General features: G+C 38.4%; 1 protein-coding gene across 5 annotated transcripts in view; it reads left to right on the top strand.

The window, feature by feature from the left end:
- The first annotated feature begins 850 nt into the window (after positions 1 to 850).
- LOC146430516 (BTB/POZ domain-containing protein KCTD5-like) overlaps positions 851 to 27,681 on the top strand; it is a 40,048-nt gene continuing 13,217 nt past the window's right edge. For 2 of the 5 annotated variants that reach the window (XM_085074186.1, XM_085074185.1), the window contains exons 1-6: positions 851 to 4,337; positions 11,831 to 11,939; positions 13,023 to 13,114; positions 13,946 to 14,041; positions 17,124 to 17,240; positions 21,493 to 21,618. In XM_085074186.1, the coding sequence (XP_084930312.1) occupies positions 3,903 to 4,337; positions 11,831 to 11,939; positions 13,023 to 13,114; positions 13,946 to 14,041; positions 17,124 to 17,240; positions 21,493 to 21,618 (975 nt within the window). In that variant the 5' untranslated portion in view covers positions 851 to 3,902. Of the gene's footprint in view, positions 4,338 to 11,830; positions 11,940 to 13,022; positions 13,115 to 13,945; positions 14,042 to 17,123; positions 17,241 to 21,492; positions 21,619 to 24,117; positions 24,177 to 27,681 lie in introns of all 5 variants that reach the window. The other 3 variants (XM_085074184.1, XM_085074188.1, XM_085074189.1) reach the window with 3 other exon arrangements.

The following is a 27,681-nucleotide window of genomic DNA, read 5'->3' as shown; positions in this document are numbered from 1 at the left end:
TCTCCTTTGTCCTCTTCAAATTATGGCTATTTTTTGTGGTCAGACATTTCTTGTAGTGTTACAAAGACACAATTTCCTTTGTGCTAAAAAAAACTTCCCCACTGGTATTTTCAACATACCTGTGTTCCTAAACCTTGCAGAGAGGAATGACCTAGGTCTGGACAAAGGCATTCCTTCCTTATTTTAAAAGCAGTATAAACATCACAAGTATTTATATTCACTCACTACACATTACCATCACTTTGCATTTTGAGTTGTCATATTATGATGTGCTTTTCCTTCCACCAAAGAAAGGTTTCACAACAATGTTGAAAAAACTCATAGACTACTGTTTTCTAGAAGCAGTATTTTAAAAACAATGGCTTATCAGAGTTCTCAGAAAACACATGGATGTCACATATTTTCTTGAGGAGGGTGAAGGAGATTTATTATTGATCTCTTAAAAACTGAGTTATGTGGTTGAACTTGATGGCAGTTCAGCTTTTCCAGGCTCTAAAAGAGACAGAGCAGTTGCCTTTTCTTTTGTTTTGGAGTAACTGCATTCTTGTAGTCCTCTCTGTCCCACCACGTACGGAAACCTGAGAGAAGCAAATCCCTGGCTTAGAGTGTCGGGTGTTAAGGGAGAGAAGGTGTCCTGTAAATGGCTGAGATGCGGAAGACAGAAAAGCGTTCCCTTTGCATCATGAGAAATTTCATCACATCCAAAGTACACTCCTTGTCACGCAGATTTGAATAGCACAGTGCATCTTTGGTCTGTATCTGTAGTAAGCTGTATGTGCCATTCTAACCAAGATGACATGTATTTTAAGTTTGACAGGTAGAGAACAAATGGACAGGATTGCAGCAAACTGCAGCCATGTGTTGTGTCCATTGGGGGCAACCCTACCACTTTCCAATTTAGTCTCTGGTATAGAGATGTAGACATATTCCCAACTTTATACAGAAGAGTTTGGCAGTGACAGAGATTCACAGTGCCACCGCTGTTCAGTGTGACAAAACTTGGTCTCACATAAAAAGTCCGAAAAATGACCTCCATTGGCTTGTTAACTGTGTAGAAATCTAGCTGTGCTTAAACATGGTGTCTGTAATATTTAGACTTTTGGTCATTTTACCATAACAAATTAATTGCTATGTTTTTTTCACACCTTGAAAATCTCTCAGCAGACTTCCATCCTGCCCACCAAAAGCTTTTAGCCAGCCAGCCAGATCTTGGTACACTAAGCTGTCAATAAAGTATCTGGAAGGCTGATGTCTGTATTCTAGAATTCTTTTTTTTCTAATTGACAATGCTGTTACTAGAAAACTGTGAGCATCTCTTACAAGCATCACTCCACATAGAACTTCAGTGTTCCTGATCCAGTCTTACTTAGCTACTGCTTTTTTGGGAAGGAGCTAGAACTTTCCTGGGAGAGGTATTTCTGCTCCTTGGACTTTATGTGAAATCTGTGGTTTTGAAAGGTGGCAGGAGTATAGAGTGAGGTGTCACAAAGCAGTCATGGATTCAAGTATGTTTTACCAGTTTGTCCACTAAAGTGTGTTGACAGGTGCTGCATACTATGAAGGGCTGGTACCCATTTTAAAGGTTTATACCTGATGTGGGGTAGATTCATATCTTTGTCCTGAAGATCACTCTTGTGGTTCATGGGAGTTCATGGAATGAAATGTGCAAGGGAGGTTCTTCAGAGATGCACGTAAGCCAGGTGATTTTTCTGCTTTTAATCCAGAGTTTTCAAAGCATAAAAAAAAGTTGTTAGGTACATGAAGACTCTTCTTAAGGTTCCTCCTCACTGCAGATCTACTGAAAACCCAATCTGTTGATTCATTCCATCTCTTGAAATTTGAACAATTGCCAATCATTTATGAAGAATCTGGTTAATAATGTTGTAGTTTTGCTTTGCTTGGTATTTGAACTTCTGAAAGGTATTTATTCTTTTCTGTGGTGTGGAGCTTAAGAAAGGATGAAGTACTACTGCCCAGTCACAAGAAGTTAATACTACTTTGATAAACTGGAGAAATTAGTGTGTTACCATTTGCCTTCCAGTAGGGTTTTGTATTAAGGAAGAGTTGCTTCAGATGTGATGTTGAGGCATTGTGAGCAAACTGATACTGCCTATTATGATTCCATTTGCTAAGCACTTAGATGCTGAAAAAACCAAACTGTCAGGCAGTACTGTGCTCTGCTTTTCTCCTTCTGACATGACTTAATTGTGAAGTATCTGCTATATGTAAGTCTGGAAAGAACTGTGGATTGAAACAAAGATGTGATGATTCTAATCTGTTTTCATAGTTCAAGATGCTTAATTTAATGTGCTTGATATCATTATATTTTGTGCTGGGAACTTTGAAGAATTAGGACAATGTCCCACATGTACATTTTCTTTTGAATGATTTAGTAAAGTCAAGACAATTACTTCCTTTGGCCTGTGGACAAAACGTTTTATTTCAACCCCTTGCAGAGGAGAGAACTTTTGGATTAATAATTGCCGAAAGATGTGGCCTCTGGATTCTGATCATTCTTTCTACTAGTAAATTGCACAAACAGGTGTGGTATTTAGATCTGAAATTTTGCTGAATGCCTATAATACTTCATGGAAATATTCCCATAATCACATGGAAATACTCCTGCAAAGCCTCATGATGCAGATTGTGCATCAGTTCGTTGAGCTTACAGACAAGTAGTTCTGTGACCCAAACCGGCATATTTTCTTTTATGACTGATAACTTCAGAATGTTTCCTCTTTCACAGAAGAAATGACTGTTATGCAACAAACAGTTGGAGAGGTTCTTAAGCACCTAATAGCCTGGTTTTAGAATAAATAGAATATACTGAATTGGAAAGGACCCATCAGGGTCATCAAGTCCAGCTCCTGGCCCTGCACAGGACTCCCCAACAGTCCCACCATGTGCCAGACAACTTCTTGAACTCAGGCAGGCTTGGTACTTGCGAATACTTCCTGGGAAACCTGTTCCAGTGTTCAGCCACCCTCTGGGTGAAAAACCTTTTCCTGATACCAAACCTAAACCTCGAGTGACTCAGCTTTATGCCATTTCCTTGAGTCCTGTCCCTGGTGAAGAGAAGTCTGTCTGTCAGCAGGGCCATGAGTGTAGATGGTTGCCATTTGACAAAGCTTCCTGTGGCCATGTACTAATGTGTACACATCTGATCTGATGTGGCGAATGTTCGAAATGGTAAGCAGAACTTAACTGTACCTGACAAAAGAGAAAAAATAGGAAGCAGGAACCATAATCAGTTTTGATAGTTGTATGCTGTTTTCAGGTTGGTGGCAGTCAGTTACATGTGTAATATGCTCTACCTGGGTTTGTAGCTGTAACTGTGATGTACAGAAAAAAAAAAAAAAGAAAAAAAAGGGAAAAAACCAAAAAGACCCAAAAAAAAATCCCTCAAGCAAAACCCCTGACCCTCCTCAACCACCCACAAAACAATCTCCCCTCCTCCACCAACTTGTGAAAACAGAAGCAAATACTGCAATGATATAAAATACTTTTGTATTTTTATTCTTATAAGGTTATTTGCTGGCTCTTGTTGGCCTCTAGTTCAGTCTGTGTTATTTAAATTCTAATATATGAATTATTTGGATTAAATTCATGTTCGGGGCCATGGTGTTGTATGTATTGATGTACAGCCTTGAATGTGAATAATTATTGTAAACTATATTTTACACCTTTTTTCTGGCTTTATTATATAAATTTTCTATTGGTCAATGATTTAATCATATCTCATAATTTAATGACTGTTTATTCTCCTCTCGACAGATCTCTGTGCTGTAGATGTGTAGTTAGTGACTGGATGACGGATTTCACTTATGCTTGGTAGTCTGTAATAAAGGCATGTAGGGTCCTGCGCGGCCTCCGCCTCTTCCTTCCGCCGTGGGCCGGGGGGCATGGGTCACACGAGACGGGCAGGCGGCCTCCGGTCCAGCGGCGGCTCTCTCGCAGGCGTGAGCCCTGTTCCCGGGGCCCTGGGCCGGCGCCGCTCAGGCGCCGGGCGAGAAGGGGGCAGGGAGCTGTTCCAGCCGACGCTTCCGGTGGGCGGTGCTGCCGGGGCCCGGCAGCCGGGGCGGCCCCTTCCGGCGGTGGCGAGGATGGCGGCGGAGAACCACTGTGAGTTCCCGGTGCCCCCGGCTGGCGGCCTCGGCGCGGGCGGGCCCTGCCGTCGGTGCAGCTCGGCGCCGCTGCCCGGCGCGGGGCCTGGCAAGTGGGTCCGGCTGAATGTGGGGGGCACTTGCTTCCTGACCACTCGACAGACGCTCTGCAGGGACCCCAAGTCCTTCCTCTTCCGCCTCTGCCAGGCCGACCCCGACCTGGACTCAGACAAGGTGAGGGGGTGCCCCGCCACGCCCGCTCCCCGCTCCGGGCCCGCTCTCCCCGCCGCCGCGCTCGCTCCGGGCCCGCTCCCCTGTCCCCACTCCCCGCCCGCCGCGCTGAGGGTGCGCCGTGGCTGGTGCCCGGTCCCGCTGTGACGCCTGCCCAGACGACCACCGGTGTGAAGTGAGCGCGGGGCCCGGCGCCGCGGTGAGGGGTGGCAGGAACGACTCTGCTGCCACGGAGGGAGTCTTTCTGAAGATTGTTGCTTAATGAGGGCGTGAGCTTCAGGGGAGTTGAGGTGGGAAGGTGGACCAATGTCGTGCGAAGTAGTTGGGTTCGTGAATAACAAAATTGCGCATAAGTACAGCAGAGAGCACAGTATCGTTTGTACGTTTGTGTAATTTTTTTGTGTCGTCTGACGGAGTTTAGTTTTAGCGTTTTAATGGAATATATGCGTGCTCTGACATAGTGTTATTTCTGCACTGTCACTATTCTCTTGTTCAATTACAAGAACTGGAGCAAAGTTCTTTTGATAATAATCTCTTACTTAGACGTAGTATTCTGTCTTTTCAGCAATTCTTGGAGTAAAATATTACATATTCTGCATAGATTGCAAATGGTGGGTGAATGTTTTGGTATTCACTCTGACTCATTTTTAGTAGGGGAAAAAAGTTACTAAGATTTTATTTGTGGTGGGGTATGTAGGTAATGGATATAAAGTATTTGTATATAGTGCTGGCTCTGAAAGACATTTAGGAGCATCAGGGACAAAAAAGCATTTTCCACTACAGTACAGGTAGGGAAAAGAAAGGAACCACCTATAACCCTTGAATGTATAATCAACAGGTTGACAATAAAGAGTTGCTTGTTATATATAAATTTTGAAATTTGTTTTTCAATTAGATTAGTAGTAGATTTCATTGTTTTTTCAGCCATAACTTCTAGAAAGGATATTTGAATACTTAAGATAGGGAACAGAATGTAATGTTGCTGAGTTAAAGGAAAAAAAACTTTAAATGTGGTGGTGTGAGAGTTGTTTTGTTGTTGTCTTTGGTTTTGGTTGAGGTTTTTTTGTAGAGCTTAAACTAACCTGTAAAAGTAAATTTTAAAATGTAGGTGGCTTGCTGATAGGTCAGCTGTCTTTATTTGGGAGAGAGTAGGAAAGCATTCCTGTAAGGTTTCTTAATTAAAAGATAATGCACCGCTGTATACCCCGGCAGAGGGGAGGGCCAACTGTGTCCTGGGGTTCATCAGGCCCAGCATTGCCAGCCAGGTGAGGGAGGGGATTTTCCCCCTCTGCTCTGTTCTGGGGTGTGGCCTCACTTTGAGTCCTGTGTACAGTTTTGGGCACCACAAAACCGGTAGGCTCTAAGGCTCTTAGCAACTGAAGGAGGGATGCAGAGATTTGGAAGGGGAAGCCATATCAGAAATGGATGAGGTCAGTTGGCTTCTTCAGCTGGAGGAGGCCAAGGGAAGTTCTCTGCGTCTTCCTCTTGAGGGGCAGTACCGATTTCCATTCTGTGTGACCAGCGACAGGGACCCAATTGAGCGGCATGGAGCTGTGTCAGGGAGGGTTTAAGTTGGATGTCAGGAAAAGGTTCTTTCCGCAGAGGTTGGTTGAGCACTGGAAAACAGGCTCCCCAGGGAATGGTCGTGGCTCCAAGCTTGACGGTGCTCAAGCACACGGTGGAGTTGTTGGGGCTGTGCTGTGCAGGGTCAGGAGTTGGACTCAATGATCCTTGTGGGTCCCCTCCAACTCAGGATATCCCAACCACTCATGTGGTTCTATGACTTCCTTAATGCTTGCTACTGTGAAGAACGAGAGGCTTCAAGAGAGCTAGCATGTTGGCCTTTACCTTTAGGTACTGATGTTGAATAGGGTGGGGCAGCCTGGCTCTTGCTGTCAGGTGCATTTCCGCCTGTAGTGGAAGAAAGATTCTTGTAATGGCAGAAATGTACATGAAAGTTTGGCACACCCTGTGGCCAAACTAGTGTTTCATGGAATAAGATGGTGACACTGATTCTCTGAATTTAGTTTGCTTCACAATGTCGTGGACAACTTTGTATTTAAGACTGTTTGAGAATCCTTTCAGCAAATGAATGAGTGGTAATGGTCATACTCACTGTTCACAATAAGGTTTGTTTTCCATAGTATTTATATCTTGGTTTAGAGATGAATACATAAAAATATACAAGCAGTCTCGCTCACCTTTTCATCATTGTTAAAGTAATTTAATGCTTTTACTGTATTACTGTTAATAATTTACATATATTTCCCTGTTTCAGCATCTTCTTGTGTTACCTATATACCAGTTTTTCTTTTACAGACTGTTCTAGCATTCTTTTAACTTTCCCCTTAGCAAGGAGATTGTCAAACTTTTTTAATAAGGTTTTGGCAATAGTATTTGTGTTTGATTTTTAAATGCATTTCTAAAGCTGGGGTAGAATCTGTCAAAGAAGGAAGCAAGCAAGCACTAAATGTTTTAGAAAAATTAAAAGTCTTCCTGGTAGCACAACCTTGGGTGTCAGCATTAAGAAATATCTAAATTGTAGTCATTGTTCGAAGAAGTAACAGATACACTTCATTTGTCCAAGAGATTTCTGACTTGTCAGATGGGTTGTGTTACTGATGTAGTTTTGATAAGTATTGCTAGTCTGCGGACTCATAAAGTCTGTGAAAGATGTGTTCTGGGCATCTAGTTCAATATCGAGAAAGCACAGAGGATAGGGAAGACAATTATTTATAAATCCGGATTCAGTACCAAATATTACCGTATTTCTCTGCGTATTGTTACCTTTGTCAGAACTTCTGCTTGCTCAGTATATGTAATGATGTCATTTTTTAAAATACCCATTGTAGAGTGTACAGCTTTGAGCCAATAGCTTGATGGTTTGAGTTCTGAGTGTATCCAAGTCCAGTATTGATTGCAATGAAGATAATTAATTGGAAATAAATTCATGACATTTCAACTAGTGTTTTAATGCAGTTCTTGGGGAGGTTGTTAAATGGGATTAGGGGGGTGTATGTATTTGGTCCACATTTTGAGGAGTACTGGAATCCTGTAGTGGATTCTGGTATCCACAATTCGAGGGCAGTGACTAGTCACGAGGTGGAATATGATTTGTTGAAAAGTTATGAAGAACAAAGCTTTTTTTGGCAAGAAGTTTACGGAGTGACTTCTCAGTCTGGAAGTACATGCATTGGAGACAAGGAATCTAATAGTGAAGCCTGTTTGGTCTAGCAAAGGTATTGTGAAATCCAGCTAGCCAAGTGTCAGACTATAGATGTCCTTGCTAGAAAGTACATAATGTTAGCGGTGATAGTAATTATTTATTGTAATGGTTAGGTTTCACCACTAGTTTCTAAAGGTTAAATTTCACTGTAAATAAATTGAGTTCTGTATGTGTTTTAAACTAAAATCAGAGTAAGTGTTCATTGTGATTCCTTTGAGCCTCAGTCTCTATAAAGATTGAAGTGAAAACATTTGCAACTAGAATACATGATCATTTAATTGCTTTGGTCAGTATTTTTCAAAGGAATGTGATTGTGAGCTTTCATTAATACGCTGAACCAGGTGATTGAAAATTTAAGAGCAAGTTACTAGCTTTCCTCTAAAATTCCATGGTGTTTGTAATTTGAATTAAACATTAGTGTGGGAGAATGGTTAATAAACAAATGCAGTCTTCACTGTACCTGGGCAATGCTGTCTTCTAAATGGTGTCCTTGTAAGCATGTATGAAAAAGGCCTAGAACTTATAGACAATTACATTCTTCTCTTGAGAGAGGAATGTAATGCAAAAATAGAACTGGGTAGAGATACACTTGTGTGATTAACTAGCAGTTTAGGGTTGGATGCACAAAGACAGCTGGTGCATTTGTTTTGAGGTTTCTTGTGAAGAATGTCAGCATTTGCATGCAGCACCTCTAGGTGTGGGGTAATGTGACTATACTGAATAGAGAGGAAACTTGAGTTTCAGCTGCTGTTCCGCTAAACATTAACACCTGTTTGGATAAAATACATCTAAAAGAGAGAGAACTTTGAAACCTTATTAGAGTATAGGTTTGTCTGACATTTCCAGTATTCACCTGAAATTTGGGAAATAGCTTCAAAATATCTACACTAGTTCTGTCAGAAAAGATTCAGCCTTGCTCAAAGCTTGTAGGAGAACAATTTACTAGTTAGCGCAGGAAATTGCATAGCTGGGACATCAAAGTGTATTAATACTTAAGCTAGCAAGCCTAAAGCTAGTTATGTCTGTGCAAACTAGCTACCTCTTTAAATTGTCCAGGTCACATTTAAATTGTCACAGGATCGCATTTGCAATTTATTATTCTTATCTTACAGTAAAACTGTATACTAGAAAGTGTCAAAATGCTAATTACACATGATAATACAGTGTGTTTTCATGCATATGTAGGTGAAACCAATCCTGATAATATTCTGAAAGACTTATGATAGGTATTTTTGAGACTTCTAGGTAGAGCAGATGACTACACTTCTGTGTCAGCTTGTATTGGATTTATGTTTACATAAATATCCTTAAAGGTCTAGTGTAATCGGCTTTTCTTAGTGATTTCAACATGAAGTGCTTAGCATACATTGAAGGATATTCAGGCAGCTCCCTCAAAAAGATGAGCAATAAGGCTTTTTCTATAGGAAGATGCTGAGGAAGTAAATTTTTTGCCTCCCTCACCTGTGCATTGTTTGCATATGCTTGCAGTAGTTAGTACCGATTGGTTCATATTTCGGGTCTTGACTCTCTGGTGCTAGTCTGTAGCATACCTGAGTTTTAAGGTGTGTTCAAGACACACGTCCTCCTCTTAATGTCAATTAATGCATATTTTCTATATCTGTAATCTGAGTAAGCAACCTTTGCATGGAATTGACATACTAAAGTGAATCCTGTTGACAGAATTTGGTTTGCACGCTGTTAGAATTTAGCCAGAGTTCTTTAACTACTACTTTCACATTTACTAATGTGAAAAAAAACTGAACTATTTCAACAAAAATTACAGGACTTTTGTGTGCCTTCTTTTTCATTATTTTTCAAGACACCTTGTTGTCTGAAAGGCTTCATGGTGTAAACTATGACAGTACTGAGATGGTATTTTTTTCATTTATGACCTCTGATAAGGTAGAATTTGAAAGAGAAGGCCTGACATAGCTTCTTTGCTTTGAGGTTTTGTTGTGAGCTGGTTTAGTGTATAGAAATCAACTCAGAAAAAAATAACTTCAGATAATGTAGCCCTTAAAAAAAAAAGTTGAGGCCATTTGTGCAAGGAGTGAAGTAGCCATTGTTACTTAAGATTTCATTTAGAGCTTTTAATTACTTTGCTTCTGTGAAGCACCTCCCTATCTCTGTAGTGGTGTAGAGATGATGGCCAGTATTGGTTCAGAAGGTGATGTGAGAAAACACTGCAGTGTAAAAAATTACAATAATCTTCATGAAGATTATTTATAGAGATTTTTTCTTAACTGGGAAGACTTGCAGTTTTGTAAGCCCAATGTCTCTTAATACAGTTCAAGTGATGATCAAGTACTTTTTTTTTTTCTTTAAAACAGTGTTTATTTTTTATCTGTTTTAGATCTTCCTTTCCAACCTCACTGGTTTCTGTTCCTTTACCTTTACTTTTCAGCTTATCGTTCATACAGTTGTCATCTATTTTAATTTCTTTGAGTTGTATCTGTAGACTGTTCATTCTTGAAGTGTTTATATATTTAATATATAAGTGTAAATATTAATATATTAATATATTAATATATTAATATATTAATATACAAAGTGTAAATATATTTATAGATGAGCTATTAAAACTATTCCACTTCATCAATCTACTGATTTGGTGCTTAGTCTCGTTTTTGTGAGACCATGAGCTTAGATCGGAAGAAATTGTGATTAGAATTCATCAAGCATTGTCTGGTCTGAGTGTAGGTTAACTGACATCACGTTTCAATATGTTCATTTTCTTGAACAGTTAATTTTATACAAAATTATGCACCCCTTCACTTCTTCTAAAATGACAGCGTGTCTAGGTGTGTAAAGCATTTAATTGTAATTATAGAAAGGTGTTTATGGCTTTTGTAGTTCAGGTTGTGGTCTTTCTACATTCTACCAGTCCTGGTTTGACAAGTGCAATTACTCAGAAACTAAATCCATATGCCTGAAAATACATCTGCCATCTTTTTTTCTGGTGAAACATTTTCAGAACTCGAGGTACTGTTAAGTTGAGAGAGTTTTCAAGTATCACTGTTCAGTAATCAAATCTTTACATATAAGCACTAATGTTCAAATGCAGAGGATTGAGTCAGTAGAATTTCTTTCATATGGAAGAGCAAGTATCACTAGTACATATGGTTTTGAGGGAGTATGATCCAAATTTAGCTGGGATTATTTGTAATGATGATTTTTTTAGTATTTTCATTAACTACTGTAATATTAAAAATAAGTTAAAAAAGTATTTGGGGTGCTGCCATATCTCTCCAGTACGTGTCTGTAGGATATCCATTGCACCAAAACCTTGTGTACTAAAGGATTAATACAGTCAGTGATCCACTTGGTAGTAGAAAGGAGCAGTGGATCAGTTAGAAATCTTTCTATGAATCTGGCCAGGACGAAATATGTCGGTACTGTCTTGATTGCAGGGGTTCACACATAGATTCTAAATAACGTAGGGAATAGCAATTTTGCTTCTTTATCTCTTTGTCAAAAATATCAGCTCTGCAGATGAATTTAATGAACTGTTTTGCAATTCACAAAACGCTGTAGTCTGTTTGGTAAACTAACTGCATTAGTTAGTTTGATTTATTAATCTATTCTTTCGTTGTCTGCATGAAGTAGGTAGGAACTACATCTTTAGTGTATGGGGTTTTTTTATAAGATGCATGTACAACCCCTGCTTGGTACACAGCATTTCTCAGTACCCTGTGAGTATTTTTATATCTGAGCTAAGATAAAACCAAATGTTTCTAGAGCAAAGTGTTGAGGTTAAAAAGAATTAGGTTTGTTTGCTCTTAATTAAAAAAAGAAAAAAAAAACCCAAAAAAAAGAAAAAGGAAAAACTGTTGTTTGAAGGTTGTTAGAATGTAGCCTTTGTTCTGACTCTTCAGGTTCCCAAACAAAATTTCCACATTGTAAGTGCTATTTCTAACCATAATTTTCAGTGTTCTCACTTATCTCTTGGATCTTTCATGCTAACAGTGTTGTTAGTCATTGATAAGGGGTTGCGGGGATTGATCAGGTAAGAAAAGTTGTGTATTACATGATTTGAGTGATCAGTCTGATAAAATTACAGTTACATTGTTTAATTCATTTTATTGTCTTTAATAAATTTGGCTTTCCGGGATGTGGCTACATCTGAATACCCGCTTGCTGCTAGATGAATATTAGCTTGCAGTTCACACTTGGATGTTCAAATCCTTGTGGGCTTTTTGGTTTGAGTTTTGGTGTTCCTTTGCTTTGTTTTGGGTTGTTTGTTTGGTTTGTGTTTGTTTTTCTAATCTAGGATGAAACAGGTGCCTATTTAATAGACAGAGACCCAACCTACTTTGGGCCAGTGCTGAACTATCTCAGACACGGGAAACTGGTTATTAACAAGGACCTAGCTGAGGAAGGTAAGACATTTCTAAATGTCCTGTTTGCTTGCCACTTGCCTATTATTTTCACTTCTTTTGAGTCACCAAAACTAATTTAGAACAAGATGGCAAACCTTAATCACTACAGCATTTGGATCTGTTTCAAGCAAAACTGATAGGTACCATGCAGTTATAGTATATATATTTGAGCATTATGAGTATGATTCCAGATTTCACAACCCTCATTCTCATTTGGAACATAAGTATTCAAACAAGAGGGGAGATGCCTTTTATTGTGTAGTCTTATATCTTTCCGGTATGAGTGTGTGAAATATTTGGATTTAGTCCTCTTAAGGCAAAAGAGTGTGGCCTAGGAAACAAGCTTTAGAAGATGTAAAGCTTGAGTTAAGTTCTGGGATGTTCAGATGTGTGGAATATGCTTTTAAAGACCAAATTCTGCCCCCGGCTTCTCCCTCCTTGTTCCCTGTTTCAATCAATTTTACCCTAATGGAGCATGGCTGTTTTAAAACATGCAGTAATAAAGTGTATTGATAACATGTTGAAGAAATTTATCAAAGAGAAATACAATTTAACAATGCTAGGAGGAAATAGTATGAAATATAATTTCCATGTGCATTGTTAAGTATACCATGTGTGGAGATCAGGTACTCCTTGAACATGTGAGTAGAAGCAGTGTGTATCTTTAAGCTTTTTTTTCAGACTCAAAGATCTCAAATGACAATGACAGGAAGAAAAACTTTCTGCTTGCTAGCAGCTGCAGAGATTTTCAGTAGGATTATTTCAATTTCTCTTTTGCATTCCAGCCTCAGACAGGGCCTGAGATACGGTGGTCTGTCATTTTTTTGTTTCCTGCCTGATTTTGTATGTGAAATTGGATCAGTTTTCTTTGAAGTATTTTTAGGACAATTTTTTAGAATGAGCTAAACATTGAATTACATGTACATGAAAGAAGCCAGAATTGTTAGGTTGGTAAATTATCTTATCATAAAGAAAAATAAATAATTTTCTTTAGCTGTTGAAAGGATAATCTTATCACCTGGTTGGTGATTTGGCCTGGAATCTTTGGTTACACTGTCTTTCCAAAAAATATTTTCATACTAGGTGTGCTGGAAGAGGCTGAATTCTACAATATCACATCTCTAATAAAACTGGTAAAGGACAAAATAAGAGAAAGAGACAGCAAAATCTCACAGGTGAGGCTATTTTCTAGTGTGCTTTTTATTACTTGTTCTATGACAAATAGTGACTAGGTTCCATTTCTTATTTTATGTAACTGTTGATTTCCCCAGTAGGATACTGAACGGCTGCCCACATCACTGGATGATCTGGAACTGCTAGTATACAAAGATTAATATTAATTGCTGGCTCCTGCCAGTCTGCTTAAAAAGTTCACAAATCTGGTTCAAAAATGGAAAACGTACAAGTAATTGTTCCAAAATGTCCAGTAATAGTAGAATTTGTCATAATAGTTCTGGAAATAGTTATTTTAGAGAACAACTTTTGTAGAACCTATCTTTCTCATTTACTTTTAAATACTCTGAATATGACAAAGTTGCTTAACTATGGTATAACTGCTCTTTATACAGTGCGTTTATGCAGCATACATACAGATGCTGTTTAGCACCTGTCATATGTTTTTGTAGCAAAGTTACTTTCTTTATATGTAATGCTCTGTGATTGAGAAGGTTGCCTCTTCTCATAGCATAGCTCATATTGTCCGTGAAAGTGAATATGATAAAGTTTGTTCTTTAACTCTGCTACTTAGGCTTCCCTGGTAACTGGGTCTTCATGGAGATACTACAAACTCGTGTTGCCAAATTTCTCTTGAAGCCAGGTTGTGGAATCGCAGGATTGCTCTGATGGCATTTACTATATGTCTCAGCTAAAATGGTCCTAATTATTCATTGCTCTCAATGGGTTCAAACTGGTGTTGCTTACCATTTCTAGAGAGTAAGGGCAACTTCACAAGTCACAAACATAGTGAATTCCATGCCCTATTGAGCATCTTATATTTCTTCTTGAAGGTGCCAGTCAAACATGTATACAGAGTGCTGCAGTGTCAGGAAGAGGAGCTCACTCAAATGGTTTCCACAATGTCCGATGGCTGGAAATTTGAACAGGTAAAAAAATCCATGGGGGATATTGTTGCAAAGTCTTCTAAAAAGAGTTTTGTGAATGTGGAATATTAGTTAAATTCCATGCATCTTTTTTAATTTGATCGTTTTTAGAATTTGGATAAACATACACAGCTAAGTTAAAATGTGATATTTGTGTTTGCATTTGTCATAGAGCAAAAAGAAAAAAAGTAGCTTTCTAGGAGGGAAATTTTGCTTTCTATAAAAACATCTGCAACATGTCTGAAATGTAATTTTTCTGTGTTTACACATGAGCAGTTGAAGGGTTAATCAATCAGAGTGAACTAATGAAAGTTTATATGAATGGTAGGTTAGATATGAAGAGCTCTGGGTAAAAGAGATGAGCTTGGGAGATAAATGTTTGTCAGGCCCAAAGACTGGTTCTTCAGATAAAAAACTGATACACAAAGGAGGGTGAACTTTAACTGTGTGGATGTGAAGCTGGATAGCTGGGAGCTATGTGAATGTTTTTGTTCTTTGCAGTGCATAAAAATAGCTTTGTGTGTACATTCAAGAACACACTGTAAAATTGCAAGATCTATAAAATCGCAAGATCTATCTGGTACCTTTGATAATCTCCATAAGTAAGGAGTTAACTGTACTGCTTCTTCATCCTTCACATTCCTAATCTAGCAGAATATTTAAACTGCATTGGAGCAATGAATCTCTGTTAACTCTGAAACACAAGTGTTCATTTGCTAGCACCTTTTTCAGTGTCTGATGTCTACTAAAGGAGAAATTGAAATAAGCACAAGCCCATTATCCTGTGCAATCTCACTCTAATAACACAACAAAGCAGCATTTAAAAAATGTTCATGACACAGAGGTAAAAGGGAACATTTTGTTTATATCGGTTAGAATTGAATAAGATGCTAGTGACATGGAGACAACCATGAGCACAGAGAAAGTTTTTTAAGTTTTGGTACTCCACCTCAAGCATTACTATCAGTGAGTAAACACCATTAGTGTTTGCCATGCCAGAAGCTAAACGTTGTTTAAGTTCCTGAAAAAAACTCTAACTTAATGCACATGACTGTTTTTTGGCCAGTGCAATGAAAAAGGTTTTTCAACATTCTTCTTTGTCGTGAGAAACTAGCTTTCATTACGAATAGAGCTCCTTTACTTTTTAGCAGATTAAATGACACCAGGTATTTTATCTATCCTTTTAGTATCTCCATTAACTACTGTAATATTAAAAATAAGTTTAAAAAGTATTTGGGGTGCTGCCATATCTGTCCAGTATGTGTCTGTAGGATATCCATTGCACCAAAACCTGGAAGAATCCAGTGGTTTTCTTGAACATTACATCCTTGTTTCATCCAGCTTTCTCCCTACTTCCTCCCACTCCCATGTTGCACACTTTTAGACACATAGTTTGAAGTAGATAAACACAACAGCTGTATGATTTCATAATACTTAGCATCTTATTACCTCGCACTAGGCCATTCCCTCCTTTGTGCTGCAGACCTGCTTGTTGCAGTCGTCATTCACTTGAAACAGGATTAGAATATTGTGCATAGTTTTATTGTTAATATCTTCAAACACTGTAGCATTTCTGTATTTTTTTCTAAGCCCATGTTGTTCAGCAGCATGCTTTCTTTTAGAAGCAATTTTTGGAGCAGTACCCACCGTGCTCAGTATGTGGAAAAAGATGGAATCGTGAGCTTTTTCAGAGGAGTGCTATTCTTACAGATTGAGAGTCCTTGTGCTCTGAGCTGCATATGACACGTTTGAGTGGTTGGTTTTCATAAAAAGGTTTTTTTTTACCCTTAGCATTTCAAAATTTTATTGTTAAATACAATTGGATGTGGATATTAAATAGGAGTGGAAAGTTCTGAACTTTTGGAGCACTTATGCAGATGTACTGATGCCCTTTTCTAAAGAACACATGCGAAAGCTCTGCTAGAACAGTGCAATTATGTATTAGTCCCAGTCCAGAATCTATTAGCAAAAATTATGCTGCCCCACTTTTGTGATTTCAGTGGGTTATTTTATAGAGGATTTTTAGCCTCAGTTGTTACCTCTTCATTCAATCAGAAAAAACCCAGTATTTTGGCAATAAAACGTAGTAAAAAACTGCGGACTGTACAAAATGGCTATATACAAAGGCTTTAGACAGCAGCAGCGTTGGTCACATAAATTTTAATGGTTAATAGAACGTGAGTCTGTCACCATAATGCATGAGGAGGATAATATTTAACTGCTGTCTTCAAAATTTTTCACAGACAATAGCAGGACATATATGTAAATTTACTGTTCATGGACCCTCTCATCTATCGTAATCTCCAGTTTACTCAGAGCAGGCAACTGTCGTCTAACTCTTCACACTTAATTTAAAGTTCCAGTCTTTCTCAAGTGCGCTGACAGGCTATGCTTTAATTTAAATGGGCTAGGAATTGCCATGTGTTATTAAGGTAAAATATTTCTTGTAATAAGAGGTTGAGAAATCTATCTGAGGCTGAACTTTAAATTGTTAGCTGTTTATCCAGTGTTCTTGGTAGTGATTTTTCTGGGTACAGGACAATTTTTTACACTCCAGTTATTTTCTTGGATCTTCTGTAAATTACTCCTTCTAAAACTAATGTAGACCACTCAACTTTCTTTCCCTCTAGTTGACTTCTTATGTTTCCTTAGCTATATTGTATCTGTATTTGGAACAAGAGGAAGCTCTTTAGTACTCAAGCTTGATATATTACTTTACATAAAGCCTTCCAGTCTTATAACCATGTTACCTTCTCCACTTGTCAAGTATGACAGGAAAATAATGCTCATAATGCACCAAACTTTGTTTTTCCGAGTAGTTGGCTGCAACACAGTGATACGGGGAGTTTTTTGTCTTCTTATTAGTAACTCTTAACTTCCCTTTAAATTACAAAGGGCTTTGCGACTGCCTCAGTAAATTTTATGTTGAAATGAAAGTTGTAGCTTGATAGCAACCTGTTCTAGTGGCAAGTAAATGTTACCTGAACGTTTGAGCTCATCTATTACTTGTACAATTTGGATGACGGTATGTGCTTCAGCTTTACAAAGGTTTCTTTTTGTGTTTTGCTTTGATTGGTTATTTCAGCTTGTCAGTATAGGTTCCCAGTACAGCTGTGGCCGGGCTCAGCAGTCAGAGTTTCTGCTGATAGTGTCACGGGAAGTGAAAGGGGAAGAGAGATGCTTCCAGAAATGCTGCAGTGAGGTGTGTCACACCATTCTTTTTGCCCTCACACTGATATGCTTGGCCTCTTTGCGTTTCTGCTGCTTTCAAATCATTCCACTTTTTTTCTGGATGTACAGCACATAGTAGTTTGTGTGTATTTGTGACTGGCTTTAATTTATATTCACGATACTTCATTACACATTATGAATGTCCATATTGTAAAAATAATAGAAAAACAACCAAACAAAAATCTTAGTTATTTAGTTAAAGGTTTTTCTTAAGAGGAGTTCTTACTTCCTCAGTAGATAACTTCTTTTCCTTAAATTTTCCTCCAAAGTTAACAGCCTTTGATCCATACTTGTTAAGTAAGAGGTACAGTTCAAACCTAAGGAGCCATATAAATACAGCTTTGAGTTCACTGGGTTCAGAAGGACCCAGTGGTAAACTGGGACAGTGATTATTTCATTCACCAAAGTTAAGTTCTGGATTCAAACCCGTTATTTCTGGTAACTCGGAGCTTAACTGGCTTTTAGGTGGATGAAATATGTTCAAACTGGAATAACAAATAACAGGAGTTTTCTGTAAGTAAAATATGAAGGAGTGAGGGAAGAACAAAATGAACACTTTCAAACCTTGTCTCAAGTTGCAAAAACATCCTGGATGTTTCCTTGGCTTTATTGTTTTATTATTTTATTGTTTTGGGGTTTTTTTCCATCTTGGGGAATTCTGTTGAAATCCAAATGGAGAATCCTAGCTTCATTCATTCGCTTTTTTTTTCCATCCTTCCTTCTCCCCTCGGTCTGCTTTTTTGATTGCTGTGTTGCTTCCAAATATTCATGAGTTTAAGAAGGACTTTTTGCTTTCAGTAACGTCGGAGGCAATTTCCAGTTCTATCTGTGCTCCTTTTTGAAGTATTGTATGTGATTTGATTTGGGAACCTGGTGCTCTGTAGTTATTTTCATCAGTAAAATGCCTGGAGTACTTGTTTATTTTCTTGCTATATATATGGTTATTTAGTCTGAAAGATGAAGATAACATGATAGCGACATGGCTTAATAAAAGCAAAGCTTTGCCTATGACTTGATACGGACACTTTTTTTTACAAATTACACAATTCTGGATTTGAAATCTGGGTTGTTACCCAGCTTTATTCTGGAATCTGCTTCCAGTGTACCAAGTACTGTCTGTTTCTCGCAGTTGTATAGGTAACATTTGTAATGTGTAATGTGGGGTTTTCAGACTTCCGGCAACAAAGAAAGAATTGCGGCTTGTTAGGTACACGTAAGGTACAGGCAGCTTGATGTTATTCATGCCTTCATGTCCTGGATAGCTCAAAGTACAAGTCAGCATTATAAAATGAAAGATGGGGAAGGCAGTTCAGTTCTAACCTGCAGTCATTTTCCATTGCTTCTTTTTCTGCCATCGACCTTATTGTTGCTGATGCATTTCAGAAAGCTACAATGAAATTTCTAGCATGCAACTGCTACTATGCAAATTATACATTTTTAGCTGCATACAAATGAAACTGCTTAGGAGAGTATAGCGTGTTGGTGTTTTGAGGAACTTGGGTCTAATGCTGCAAAAGTGACTTTATCAACTGATCAGCAGTGGCAAAAAGTCATTAGACATTTTGCAGTCAGCTAAATTGATAGTCCTATCTAGCTGGCTAAAAGTATTCAGTCTGCCCTGTCTCCTAAAAAGACTGTGCAAAAGGTTAACTTATGTGGTTGGATTACAAAGCATTTGTAAGTAGCTATCAACTCAGGACCTGTCAGTCTGTTTGAACCAGGATTGATGATTTGGCTGATCATCAATCTAAGTGTGGTATCTACTTCCAGAGAGGTAATTTATTTCTTTGGAGTGTCAGTAAGTAACAAAGTACTTTTCCTTCTGGTAGTTATCATAGCTTACCTGATATCACGTTGTTGCTATTTTGCAAGAAGAAAAGTCAACTGTATGCTAGTTAAATTGTATGCTTGAATTTTATTCTTCAAACTTCTCTTCAGAGAAGGTGAATTTTACATGGCTTTATTTAAATATGTATCCAAATTTTCTGAGTTGAGCCTTTAAGTGGGTTAAAAGTACTGTTTAATGTCCTACCTTTTACCTTAATAATTGAAGCAGTTGTTGTATTTGTACTAAATGGTTTTTAATTGCTATATAATGTGTAAACTTTATACCACTTTGTTGAGTTCAAGGCGAACTTAACTGCTTTTTTTTCTGAAAATTTGTGCATATTTTTGTTGATAGGGAAGACAATCAATAAATCATCTCAATATATGAAGTAAATTTGGATTGATTTTCCAGCTTTTCAGTAGACATTCTTAGTCCATTTTGTGCAACTAAGAACCTAGTTTTTCTGTGGGTTTTGTGATTCTATATTATACAAATATGTTATGGTGCAGACTGCAGAGTATTCATCGTGAAAGATTAACTGATTTAACATCTCAATGTAAATGGTGCCTTTATACACATTGGTGCTTCTAAAAAACCTGGGGGTTTGTAACTTCAATACACAGTTTTGGTTGAAAAAATGTCTTTAACACATTAATTTTTGATCAGCCTGTGTTCATTACTGACTGTGTATATATTTTGCAGAACTAGAGTGATGTTAGGAGGAGGGAGGAAAGGTTTCCCGTAGTGCAGTTAAAGTACGTAATTTGAGAGTATGAATTTTGATTGCCAGTACTGCTCGTGGAAGGCTGAGCCTCATATGCTGTAATATCATCGGGGTCCAAAAACTTTGACGTTGCTTGGGCCTGAAATTGAGTTGATTCATTATGCAGACACACTGCCTGCCGCTCTTTCTAGACATTGCCTCTGTCCGTCTGTGGAAGTGCTTGCTTGGCTGTCTTACTGCAGTGTGGGAACGTCTGAACATCTCTCTCCTCTCCTTAGAAAGTACAGCGAGGCTTTGTTTTCTTCTGACAGTGCTGTATGGAAGCTGCTTTTAACCTTGGTCTGACTTCAGTTTTTGTGGGGTGAATAATTTTATCCCTTAAGTACAAACTCTGGATCAGGATTTTTCATCTTGACTGCATCTTTCATGCTTTAACAAAGCTTTTACTCTCTTTGGTGTTCTGCTAGACTAATGTAAAAGTAGAGTAGTCTTCTAGACTAGTGTAAAAAATACACTATTTGTCTTTACAGAGATAACTACAGTGTTTTAAGTGCTGTTACCCTAAAAAATAAGTCAGGCCTTTTCTATGTGGCCATTTGTAGAGCACTTTAATGGTATAGTAGAGATTGGGGAATAGGACGGTCTTATCGTATGTGTGTGGTGATTTGGAAGATAGATTCAATATTGTTCGGGTAATGACCAATTGGTACAGTGTATCTCTGCAATAGGTTGATTTTTAGGAGTTTGATCTGTGTCAGTAGATCTGACATTATCTTGTAGATCACACATTATCTTCTTGTGCTTTTGAAATAAAACTTTAAAATAAATGAACCAGCTACATCTGAATTGAATCTGGCTTGGAAAGGCAGGCTATGTAAAGCTTCTAGCGTTAGGTAAGTGTATTGTGTGTAAGGTAAGACAATTTCTGCCATTTGATAAACATGCTGCATAAGAAGTAGTTCTCATGTTGAGCATATTCTTCTTTCTCAGTAAATTGTCATTTATCATTCGATATAGAGACTGTAGAAACTTGTAAATATGTCACATTTCATTATACATGGCTTCTGCTTGTAGCGCTTCCTTAATTAGCTTCCTTGTAGCAGTATGTATGAATTTCAGATGTTAATCTTGATGTCCCACTGTACTGTCTCTTGCTGTTTTCCAGTCAGATGCAAATGATGTGTTTGTTCATTCAAAATACGTTTTAATAGAAATACCGTTATTCTGTAAGTAGCAATGGGTATCCCTTCAGGCTAGAGAGGTTCCTGCATGCAGTCATATACATGTTAAATCACGCCACTTTAAGATACCACCTACAAACTTTAAAAAATTAACTTTGGAGGATATGAAGGTTTCCAGTAAAGAACAGAAACAGGGAACAGGCTACTTCTCCGCTGGCGTACCTCCGTAGCCTTTTCTTTCACAGGACACTTGAACTGTAAATCCTTAAGTCTGTAACTGTTTAAAAAGAAAAGCTGTGTTTATCTTATCATCAGAGTGTGTATTGTCAGTGTATTTGTCAGCATCAAAACATATTTGCGTTGAAGTGGAGAGTCCTGCTTCAGGCACAGCCTACAGTCTGAAGAGTAAGGAGTGTTTGTACTAATTGTGAGACTTTATGGAATTTGTTTTATGTGGAAATACAACGGACTATTTTTTTTCATCTTTCAGCTGGTCAGTATTGGTTCTTCCTATAACTATGGCAATGAAGATCAGGCTGAATTTCTGTGTGTTGTCTCGAAGGAATTGCATAACACTCCTTATGGCACAACCAGTGAACCCAGCGAAAAAGCAAAGGTGAGTTATTAGGCATTGAACTAAAGAAATGGTGTTGAATTGGGTGGGCTTAACAGGTCACGCTAGAGCTACCTACCTCTGTTGTGGCCCATTATTTAATTGTCCCTTTTCGCCCTTTTTCAAGACTAATAATGATTCCCTGTACATTGTATGAGAGACTGTACAGTCAGCATGCGTTTGTCATGCATGCCTGAATTATTTAAATACAGTACTCAGTACTTTTTTCAATACCTGGGGTTTTTTTCAGATATTGGCAGATATTTGCTCTTTACAGTTGAGAATCTAGGTTTTGTTTCTTAAACATTTGAATTACACTGATTTGGTTAAAATCAGTGTCATGTTTTTCTTCCTTAACTTCAGCTGCAGAAATCTTATTCTCAAGAATGGAACTTGTAAGATGCTATCTCTGTAAAACAGTCATGTGCAATATGTTATGAAGTGAGGGTACTTGTTAATGTTTTCAGGGTTCTACCAAGTTTATTTTCTGTAACCAACATTACAAAAATATTGCAATGGTCCCAGTATTTTAGCATTTTACTCAGTTGTATTTCAGAATTTGTAAAAAGGAAAATGGAAAACCACAGCCGATTAGTCATAAGGCAGAGCAGTGCTGTAATGCAAGTTTATTCAGTGTCATGCTTAGTGAACAGCTTTTATCATTGTATGATAAAAGCTTTGTATGAGGAGATGACTACAAACTGGATACTCCTGTAGTTGGCTTAAAAGCTTTTGTTTTCCCATATGTAGATGGAAAACAATTGGTAGAACACCGAAGCTTGCTTTTTCACGAATCACCTTTGAAGAAATTGATTTTGAAATAATGCTAAGAGTGGATCTGAGTCTTGACACTGAGGCCCCAAAACAGATAAAACTTCATTACTTTCTATGCTTTGTGACATGCTTATGCAGCTACGCATACAAAGTAATTTTTATAATTTGCGCTATAAAAGTACTCCAAGCTGTATGCTTGATTCCTAGTGAAATGAGTAATTTGTGTTCGTCACTGTTGAGATAAAACTTCCAAGGAATTGTAAAGGATTAATGTAGTCTGGGGCAAACAGTGAAACTGGGTAAGTGATGTCTCACCTAGTTAAGGTCTGCTTTTGCTTGGATGCTTGAGGAAGACTTTGAAAGTTGCCATGTTAGAGGTGCATGGTAATAATTCAGGGCTGAGATACCTACCTGAAATAAAATGTGGAAATCTAGAGCCTAGTAGACATCTTCATAAGGAAAGGTAGGAATAATTCAGGTAATTTTAGAAGTTGCCAGAGTTACGTTGCATAATTAATGGAGAAGAAAATGTGGATCAAGTGCAAGTGTTAAAGATGAAAAACAAAAGCTAGTTCACACTGTGTTACAACTGTGTAAATTGAAAAGCACTGAGAGAAGCTGTCGTAACACGTCTCCATTGATGTGGTGCTTGTGGAGTTTCATAGATGAGAGCAGGGCATCATTTGACCAGTGCGATGAATAGGAATTACTGTTAATTTCAGTTGGAGTTTTAAATGTTCACTCCTTTTGTCCCAGAAGTGTTAAGCTGTTGCTAGCAATTAATAGGCAGTACTTGAAGAATAATTTTTTTATATACTGTCTTTCTAAAAGATCCTATTTTTTTATATAGATATATGTTGTGACTGGGAAAAAAAGGAAAAAAAACTTTTCCTAAGAGATTTCTGACAGCTGTGTTCAGGCATCTTGACTTTGGGAGCTGTTATCTCCATAGTTCCCTCTTAGGAAGCATTGTCCTCCAGTCTTGATAGTGCTCGAGTTGGTCTTCATGAAGTTCATATGATTGAGATTCTGGTATCCACTGTTGTATACAGAATATGTTCATGTATCAGGACTGACTTCTAGATGCCATAAGAAAGCCCTCCTATTACTTTTACAGCAGACCGAGTTAGAGGAAAAAAGACCTGCCAGTATGTAATTTTTATTGACAAGCACTTCAGTTTTAGTTAATAGTCCTGGATTTTCAGAATAGGAGAAAGTATTTTCTGATAGCCATCTAATCAAGCTTCACCTTCATTCCTTCTTAGGGACTTTTTTCTTGTGTTTTCTTTTTTTAGTTAACAGTCAGCACAGTAAATTAGTAGTTGGCGTCTGTGTAACTTTCTAATACACCTAAGCAAAGGAAATTCATCTTAAATGGTTCCAGTGGCTTTTACTGGTAGCCATGGCATAACCAAAAGATAACCTGTATTCCCATGAGCATTCTTCTCTTTCATACCACTTTATTGACCTGACTATTGGCTTCTATCTGCTGACTTCAGGACATTTGGAAGAGGAAATTGTCATGAAATCTGTTACGTTCCTTCTTGAAATGATCAGCTGTCATAGTTTTTTATACAAAGAGTGGAGGTACCAGGTAAAAGAGAATAAATGTCATTGCCAGATGCTTCAGGTGTAAGTGGATTTTGCTTTGTTGCAGCTCTGACTCACTTGCAATCTCTTCTTTTCCCTTCCTTCTTCTATACTTGCTGCATGCTGCATGACACTCAGAGTGAGGATGAAGAAACGGATTACGATATGAATGACTCAGATTAAGTGTAAATGTCATGGTGAGCACTAGCTGCCCTAGGATTTTAACCAGATGCTTTTCTGCCCCATCCAATTCCCACTCCCACTAGCACTGTCCTTTGGCTAGTCCTGGTGGGGGGTGTGTGTGTGTGTGTGTGTGTGTGTGTGTGTTTGTGATTATAGTTGTGACATGGTTAGCAAAGATAGAATTCCTGTTCTGGATATTGCTTCTTTGACAGAATAATTAGTGTTGCTTTTATAAACTGTATTGTGAGTAGTTTCTTCAAAGCTTTGCTGAGTAGGAAAGTTCTTAATGTAGATTCTAGGGCCAGAAGTGCTTTTCATTCTTATTTTATGTGCACCAGCTTTTCTGTCAAATGGGTCTTTTACATGTGGAGGCATCTGATACAAACTTACAGTATACATGTTCAGTAAATGTCTGATTTGGCAATAATTTAACAAACTTGATTGAAGTGCAACGTGGTCCAAAGGTGGTCTTATCTGATAATTTTGAAATCAAGGATTTTTTGAATAAACATGTGGCAAATATAAGTAAATAGTGTGATCTTGGTGCTACAGTTGTATTTATCACAGGAAAAAACTCTGGGGAGGGATCCTTTCCTCTGTAGTTTGACATCTGATTGAAGATCAAGTTACATGAAAAGTCACAAGTGGAAGAGCACAAAAAAGCTGCATCTGAAAAAACAACTTAGGCACTTTACCTAACATGTCTTTAAGTACTGCTCAGATTTATCCCCCTCTCTGGTTTCTAGAAGATAACATACCATTGAATGTTCAGTGTTACAGTGTGAGTGGTCACTTGAATGTGTATAAATTGAAGATATTTGCCATTGCATGAGATTAGACTTCAGCTTCTCACCTATACACCTGAACTTTTTAGCTGTAAAGCAGCCTTACACATATCTCTGAAGTTTGGACAATGCTCTCAGGCACATGGTGTTGTTCTTGAGATTGTCTGGTGCTGGGCCAGGATCATCACTTAATGATCCTTGTGGGTCCCTTCCAATTCGGGATATGTTGTGATTCTATGAAGCTGCTGCACATGGCTCAAGAAGAGTCAAGAACCTACATTACTTTCTGAAATGATGCTAACAGAAGCTACTGCTAGGGTAGAGTAAGGCTTTTTGCCAGCTCTTCTCGAATCGTTGAAGGGAACGAATAAATCTCAAAGCTTTAGTGAAACAAAGTAAACTGTCACTCTGCTGGAATTGAATGTAATATTCTTAAGCTGCCTGAGAGGTAAACAGTCCTTAAAACACTCTTCTGTCAGCAGCAGCTTTGAGTGAGGAGAAATAGTTTTCATGTTCTGCTTCCCTAAGAATCAATCACACTTGGTTCCCTAGAGTACGAGAGTTCATTCAGCATTGTTTAGAATTTATAAGCCCTCTTTGGATCTGGTGCACCTGTAGGGAAAATAGAAGAGAAATACAAAAATAAGGAAAATTCTCTATACAGCAGATCTGCACCGGGGTTGGGACAGTCCCCAGTATCAGTACAGACTGGGTGATACGTGGATTTACTACAGAATTGCAGAAGACTTGGGATACTGGTGGGTGAGAACCTGAATATGAGCCAGCAATACTTGCAGATTAGCAAGCCAGTTATCCAGGACTGCAGCAAAAGAAGCATGGCTGGCAGGTTGAGGGAAATGATTCTTCCCCTCAACTCTGCTCTCATGAGATCGCACCTGCAATGCTGCACCCAGCTCTGGGATTCCCAGTACAAGAAGGACCTGTGCAAGTGGGTCCAGAGGAGAGACACAAAAACAGCCTGCGAGCTGGAACGCCTCTTACGTGAAGATGGTCCAAGACAGTTGGGATTGTTAAGCCTGTAGAAGAGTGCCCCAGGGGTGATGTTACTGCATCCTTCCAATACTCGAAATGCCTTATGAGAAAGATGAAGGAAAGACTTTTTGCCGGAGCTCACGGTGACAGGACAAGGGGTGGGGATTTTAAACCCCAAGGACAAGGGATGAGGTTTTTAAGTTGAAAGAGGCTAGCTTCAGATTGGATATAATGATGAGCATATTCTTTACCATTAGGGTGGTGAGACGCTAGCACAGGTTGCCCGGAGAAGCTGTGGCTGCTCTATCGCTGCAAGTGCCCGAGGCCAGGTTGGAGGGGGCTTGGAGCAGCCTGGGATAGCGGAAGGTGTCCCTGACCGTGGCAGGAGTTTGAATGAGATGATCTTTAGATCCCTTCCAACCCAACCCACTTTGTGATTCTATGATTTCCCCTTCAGTAGAGGTAAAGGTTACAGAAGAAGTGCCAAGAAAAGAGTGCAAAATATTGCCTGATGCAATAGAATTTTCTGCTTTATGTTGGTATTTATTACTGGCTCAGTAAACTGTGCCAAGTTCAGTGTCCAGATCTGGCTCAGCTTTATCTTATTGCATGTGTTCCTGATGCTACAGAAAATAGTTCCAAGTCTACTATTCTTGCAAGTACTACTCTTCTATGAAAGAATGAACTCAAATGCTTCATATTAAATCAGAAACATGAACAATATTAATAGATCCAGTATTATTTTCTAGTTGTACAGGTATTTGTTCCAGCCACGTTTTTGTCTCTGTTGGATATGGTTTCACTTACTGACTCCATTTGGTGGGTGAGACTGTTACCCTCTATTGTGGGCGTGTACTCCAGTTGTTCTCTGCTCTGACCAAGAGGAAATACTTAGGGAAGAAGTTTAAGTATGAAGCATTTATGGTGTCTACTCCTGATACAATTCCCCACCTTCAAGTAAAATTCAGTTTAGGAATCTTGGTTTTTAGCCTTCATCCAGATCATTGTATGAAAGCTACAATATATACCATATATAATACCATGAGTTGGTATCAGTGGCACTATCTTCTCTAAGTTTATGTAGTCCCTTTTGCACGTAGTACACAAACAGTTGCTGAGTAATTTACAGAGCCTGTTTTTTTCCCACAGAGTTCACTTACATCTTTCCTACAGTTTCATATGAAATGCTTTTTGCTTAGTATACACAGTAGATTATCTTCATTAAATAAGTAGTGTTTGCGTCTTGAGCGCGTTATGGCCTGTGGAAAACAAAACATCTCTCTGTATTTTTCAAATTTTTCAAAATAGTTCCACTGACATCTGGCTTCATAACTTCAAAACAATAATGCTGAATTTGAAATGAAAAAGAACTTTGTATGCACAAACCTAGATCCAGGTATAGGAGGAAGTACAGTGAGCAAGTGAGAAAGTGGATTTGTTGGGTTTTATTTGAGCTAACACCACACTGCCTCTGAACTGTCCCTCAACTATACAAATGGTAATGGGCTCTTTATGAACTCCGGCCCTTAAAAAATCCCACGGAGTTGTGCAAAGCAGGTGAGACCTTGCTTGACTTCGGTCGCTATGAAAGACATAATGGCCATTTTAACAATATCAAAAGGAAACCAAATATCTAGACTTCTAAAATTTAAAACCATACATGAAACTGTTGTGCTGTATTAAGCGATTGCCAGCCTTTACCCTACAAGCACACAGATTGAAGTGTTTATTTGTGCTGGCA

This window comes from Lichenostomus cassidix, chromosome 14 (assembly GCF_008360975.1).
Source record: "Lichenostomus cassidix isolate B80296 chromosome 14, HeHo_3.0, whole genome shotgun sequence".
Lineage (NCBI taxonomy): Eukaryota > Metazoa > Chordata > Aves > Passeriformes > Meliphagidae > Lichenostomus > Lichenostomus cassidix.
The sequence above is the reverse complement of the archived record's forward strand: the minus strand, read 5'-3'. Positions and strand labels throughout refer to the sequence as shown.